At 36.5% G+C, this 6,000-nt stretch overlaps 1 protein-coding gene and 1 long non-coding RNA gene across 4 annotated transcripts in view; one reads left to right on the top strand and one right to left on the bottom strand.

Moving 5' to 3' along the window:
* Positions 1–6,000, top strand: part of LOC104984959 — a 70,476-nt gene that overhangs the window by 35,966 nt on the left and 28,510 nt on the right. Inside the window, exon 3 of one of the 2 annotated variants that reach the window (XR_824822.1) lies at positions 3,680–5,073. The exons of the other annotated variant lie outside the window; for it this stretch is intronic. This is a non-coding gene — a long non-coding RNA (uncharacterized LOC104984959). Of the gene's footprint in view, positions 1–3,679; positions 5,074–6,000 lie in introns of those variants that run through there. 2 annotated transcript variants of the gene reach the window in all.
* The window catches only part of MYOZ2 (myozenin 2), a 38,640-nt gene that overhangs the window by 10,934 nt on the left and 21,706 nt on the right, over positions 1–6,000 (bottom strand). For both annotated transcript variants that reach the window (XM_010834955.1, XM_010834963.1), the window contains exon 4: positions 5,806–5,935. In XM_010834955.1, the coding sequence (XP_010833257.1) occupies positions 5,806–5,935 (130 nt within the window). The remainder of the gene's footprint in view (positions 1–5,805; positions 5,936–6,000) is intronic.

The following is a 6,000-nucleotide window of genomic DNA, read 5'->3' as shown; positions in this document are numbered from 1 at the left end:
ATTTGGAACCAGTCTGTTGTTCCCTGTCCAGTTCTAACTGTTGCTTCCTGACCTGCATACAAATTTCTCAAGAGGCAGGTCAAGTGGTCTGGTATTCCCATCTCTTTCAGAATTTTCCACAGTTTATTGTGATCCACACAGTCAAAGGCTTTGGCATAGTCAATAAAGCACAAATAGATGTTCTGGAACTCCCTTGCTTTTTCGATGATCCAGCGGATGTTGGCAATTTGATCTCTGGTTCCTCTGCCTTTTCTAAAACCAGCTTGAACATCTGGAAGTTCACAGTTCACGTATTGCTGAAGTCTGGCTTGGAGAATTTTGAGCATTACTTTACTAGCATGTGAGATGAGTGCAATTGTGCGGTAGTTTGAGCATTCTTTGACATTGCCTTTCTTTGGGACTGGAATGAAAACTGACATTTTCCAGTCTTGTGGCCACTGCTGAGTTTTCCAAATTTGCTGGCATATTGAGTGCAGCACTTTCACAGCATCATCTTTCAGGATTTGAAATAGGTCACCTGGAATTCCATCACCTCCACTAGCTTTGTTCATAGTGATTGTTTCTAAGGCCCACTTGACTTCACATTCCAGGATGTCTGGCTCTAGGTCAGTGATCACACCATCGTGATTATCTTGGTCTTGAAGATCTTTTTTGTACAGTTCTTCTATGTATTCTTGCTACCTCTTCTTAATGTCTTTTGCTTCCATTAGGTCCATACCATTTCTGTCCTTTATCGAGCCCATCTTTGCATGAAATGTTCCCTTGGTATCTCTAATTTTCTTGAAGAGATCTCTAGTCTTTCCCATTCTGTTGTTTTCCTCTATTTCTTTGCATTGATCATTGAGGAAGGCTTTCTTATCTCTTCTTGCTATTCTTTGGAACTCTGCATTCAGATGCTTATATCTTTCCTTTTCTCCTTTGCTTTTCGCTATTACATTCATCCAAAATTACTGTTGCCCTGACATCCTTTATAATCTGTCTAGACCTATATGCAGCTGTTTTCCAATACATTCTGCTGCTTTCTGTATATTGATCATCTTAACAAATGTTATCACTATTCTTAGATGTCTGAGACAGAAGCACTCTCCTAAACAATCTTTCATTCCCACAACAAATCACTAAGTATTACCAGCTATACTTAAGGATTTCTTAAATAGGCTTCTCAACTTTGCATTTTCTGAATCACCATGGGCACCTACTTAAAATGTTGATAATGGATTCTTCCTTCCAGAGACAGGAGGTCTCAGATGTGGCTTACACATTTAATGCAAGTGATTTGCAAACAGAACACTGGGAAGTAACTGTTCTAGCAAATTCTCTCTTTCCTTCTCATTTCCATACCTGGTTCAGGCCCTGTACGTTTCTTGCCTGGGCTTTCATAGTAGCCTTTGCTAAATTCAGATAATCTATAGTTTGTACTCTGAATCTATAGTTGTCCTTTTCAACTCATCAACCAAGAAGGAAGGACCCATTACTCTTTCTTCCTTGCAAGCTATCTGGTAACCTTGAAACTCTCCCTTTTCTTAGTCTATATTACAGACATGCCCTAATATTTAATAATTGAATATTTTAACTTTAAGTAGCTATATTAATTTATACTTCCAAAATTTATCTCTCTTTATATATATATATTTGAATATATGTATGTGTTTGTGTGTAAATATACATAGATTGTTCCTGATAGTAAATAAAATATACATATGATATTGAAGTTTGTATGGCAGAGAGAAAATGAAACTACAAATATAGCATGGACATTTGTCCTCCATCCCTGTCTATGAATTCCTTGAGGGTAGAACTTTTTTATTCTTTTTGAAATTTCATAGTTTATAATCAGTTTAGTTGCTCAGTCATGTCCGACTCTGCAACCCCATGGACTGCAGCACGCCAGGCTTCCCTGTCCATCACCAGCTCCTGGAGCTTGCTCAAATTCATGTCCATCAAGTTGGTGATGCCATCCAACCATTTCATTCCTCTGTCATCCCCTTCTCCTCCTGCCTTCAATCTTTCCCAGCATCCCTTTGCATCAGGTGGCCAAAGTATTGGAGATTCAGCTTCAGCATCAGCCCTTCCAGTGAGTATTCAGGACTGATTTTCCTTGAGGATTGACTGATTTGATCTCCTTGCTGTCCAAGGGACTCTCAAGAGTCTTCTTCAACAAAACAGTTCAAAAGCATCAATTCTTCAGCGCCCAGCCTTTATGGTCCAACTCTCACGTCCATACATGACTACTGAAAAAGCCATAGCTTTGACTAGATGGACCTTTGTCAGCAAAGTAATGTCTCTGCTTTTCAATATGCTGTCTAGGTTGGTCATAACTTCTCTTTCAAGGTGCAAGTGTCTTTTAATTTCATGGCTGCAGTCACCATATGCAGTGATTTTGGAGCCCAAGAAAATAAAGTCTGCCACTGTTTCCACTGTTTCCCCATCTATTTGCCATGAAGTGATGGGCCTGGATGCCACGATCTTAGTTTTTTAATGTTGAGTTTTAAGCCAGCTTTTTCACTTTCCTCTTTCACCTTCACCAGAAAGCTCTTTAGTTCCTCTTTGCTTTTTGCCATAAGGGTGATGGCGTCTGCATATTGGAGGTTATTGATATTTGTCCTGGCAATCTTGATTCCAGCTTTTGCTTCATCCAGCTGGGTATTTTGCATGAGGTACTCTGCATATAAGTTTAATAGGCAGAGTGACATATACAGCTTTGATGTACTCCTTTCTCAATTTTGAACCAGTCTGTTGTTCCATATCCAGTTCTAACTATTGCTTCCTGACCAGCATACAGATTTCTCAGGAGGCAGGTAAGGGGATCTGGTATGCCTATCTCTTTAGGAATCTTCCACAGTTTGTGGTGATCCACACAGACAAAGGCTTTAGTGTAGTCAGTGGAGCAGAAGTAGATGTTTTTCTGGAATTGTCTTGTTTTTTCTATGATCCAGCAAATGTTGCCAATTTGATTTCTGGTTCTTCTGCCTTTTCTAAATCCATCTTGACCATCTGGAAGTTCTTGGTTCATGTACCGTTGAAGCCAAGCTTGAAGAATTTTGAGCATTTTTTTGCTAGCATGTGAAATGAATGCATTTGTGCAGGAGTTTGAACATTCTTTGGAATTATCTTTTTTGGAGAATGGAGCAAAAACTGACCTTTTCCAACCCTGTAGCCACTGCTGAGTTTTCCAAATTTGCTGGCATATTGAGTGCAGCACTTAATGGCTTCATCTTTTAGAATTTGAAATAGGTCAACTGGAATTCATCACCTCTAGTAGCTTTGTTCGTAGTGATGCTTCCTAATGCCCACTTGACTTCACACTCCAGGATGCCTGGCTCTAGGTAAGTGATCACACCATCGATTCATAATAATCAATGGTTATTGATTCATAATAAAACTTTTAACTTAGTAATGGAAGTACCACATTGAATCAACATAAACTTTTCTATATGTCTTTTCTTCCTATTAAAAAACCTTACCATTCCACACATTAGATAGCAGGAGGTTACAGTATAGTGGTTGGAGCTAAAAGAAAATATATATAGTCTATTATGTATTAGGTATATAAAGATGGGTAAGGAAAGGATAAATTTTAACTCAGTCTTTTATTGTATATTAGGGACTATACTCACATTCTCACATTTAATTTTCACAACAACCGTGTGCAGTGAGATTTATTTTCTTTATTTTACAGAGTGAAGAAACAGACTCAAAGAGATTTATTTTCCTTCTCAGTACAGTAGTAAAGTGGGCATGGATGAAAGGATCCAGCAGCTTTATTGCTGCTGTCCACAGTGGTGATGGAACCACATACCTGATCACAAATTATGGAGGGACAGGATGAAGATTTATTATTTCTTTAAATAAAAAGTAAGAATACTTTGATTTTGCTCATTTAAGAGCAATGAAAAAATGATGGGATGTTGACTGCGTTTGGCACTCAGGACACCTCCGCGAAGGTCCTTGTTCTGCATGGCATCCATCAGCTTTTACCCTTCATCCTTCTTCACTTTTGCTTCTGAGCTTGGCTGTACAAACTTTCACTTTCATTTGATAATATAAATTCAATTAATGTTACCATTTGAGAGACTACTAGTAACTAAATACTAAAGGAGAGAGAACATCTTTTTATTATGGAGTATTGAAAAAAAGGGTAAACCTCTGCCAATGCAGTATGTTTTTATTAAAAGGGGGCTTGATGAATTTAGATTCATTTAGGGATGGTTCATTTACTGGACTGTTTTCTTAAAATCCCAGCATACCGTCTTTAGTAACAGCTGTAGTATTTTGAACCATTAATTTGATTCAACCATAATTTTGGTTCAACCAAAAAAACCATAATTTTTCTTTTCCTATTCTCAGTTGTCCATGTATACAGTCATATTAAAAGAAAATCTGTTCAACCAAAAAAAAAAAAAAAGGAGATCGCAGGTTGAACCCAGACCCATCAGATTCTAAAGTTTGTTTTTGCCACATGAGCTTAATGTTGTATGTGTAGAACCTGTTGCCTGCTTTTCTGTCATAAAAAAAGCTATATGAAAGCTATTTGAGAATTTTATTACAATGCTTTACTTCAGAATTCTATATATTCTAATTGTGTATTTGGTTTCCTTCAAAATTACTTTGTTTATCAATACCTTTTCCATTGTGCTCTGTAAGAATGTCCTAATAAATCTAAGCTCATCAGTGACTGACATTCAACTTACTTTTAAATAAGATTTAATATTATACAGTTATTTTACTTATATATTTTCAAAAACACTATGCTATTTGAGAAGGTTCCTCAGAAGTACTCTTGATAAATTTACTATTTAATTTACAAAACTATGACACAGGCATTGCTAATTTCAGTGTAAAATTAGTTGAAAATTTTATAAATCTACTATATACATTACTCTTGAGGAAAAACTTAAAGGTATTTGTTTTATGTTATTTTGGAAAGATATTGTCTAAGTAGAGCAGATAATTTTTCTGATTTAATATTTCAAAATCTAACAATACTTCAAATAGCATGTACTGGTTTGAATAAACATTTACTTATTTTTTGGACTTCCCTCATAGCTCAGTTGGTAAAGAATCCACTTGCAATGTAGGAGACCCCAGTTTGATCCCTGGATTGGGAAGATCCCCTGGAGAAGGAAAGGGCTACCCACTCCAGGATTCTGGCCTGGAGAATTCCATGGACTGTATGTATATTCCATGGGGTCACAAAGAGTCGGACACAGCTGAGCGACTTTCACTTTCACTTATTTTTTAAGATAATAAACAAATATACAGTATTAGAGTATTGCATTTAAAGCCCTGTAAGAGAACAGAAAATAACAAAAGCAGTCTCCACAAGGTCACTCACATGAGACATCTGTGAATTTGGTATCAGAGCTGGATTTAATTCTTGATCAGTTAGTGTTGCCTTCTAGCTATTCACAACCTCAAGTTCTTAATTTGTAAAATGAGGATTATAATAACTGTCATAATTATTATTAAATTAAAGAAGATACATATATATAATAGTATTTCATAAATTACACAGTTCTATACAAATAGGATTTCAATATAATTACAAACAGACTTAATTTTTAGTATGATAAGCGACTGCCAACAAAAGTTTGGGCCATCTGAAAGAACATAAGACTCCTGTAAATGTGTTACTAAACTCCTCTAGGTCTAATCTTTACATTTGTCCTGAACTTATCTACAAAGTAGGTATATAATGTGAAAAGCCGTATCATTCAGACCCCATTTACTAAAGAATCCAAGTGACTTGAGTCATATTTATGTGCATAGCAGTTTTATTATTCTGTTTGTAAGGGGATTAATTACCTGGTGCAATGTTTTCTGGATTTGGGGGACTTCGTGGATCCGGGGTGTTAGGAGGAGTAAATGGTGCTTGCTGTGAACCACTTTCCAAGTTGATTCCATCCAGTTTCTCATTCTGCATGGCAATATTGTGCTGTATTTGATCAAAAGTAAACTCAACTGAAAACTCAAAAATATACACTAATAGGACATATCATA

This window comes from Bison bison, unplaced genomic scaffold, assembly GCF_000754665.1.
Source record: "Bison bison bison isolate TAMUID 2011002044 unplaced genomic scaffold, Bison_UMD1.0 scf7180017845482, whole genome shotgun sequence".
NCBI lineage: Eukaryota > Metazoa > Chordata > Mammalia > Artiodactyla > Bovidae > Bison > Bison bison.
This window is presented reverse-complemented; position numbering and strand designations above follow the sequence as displayed.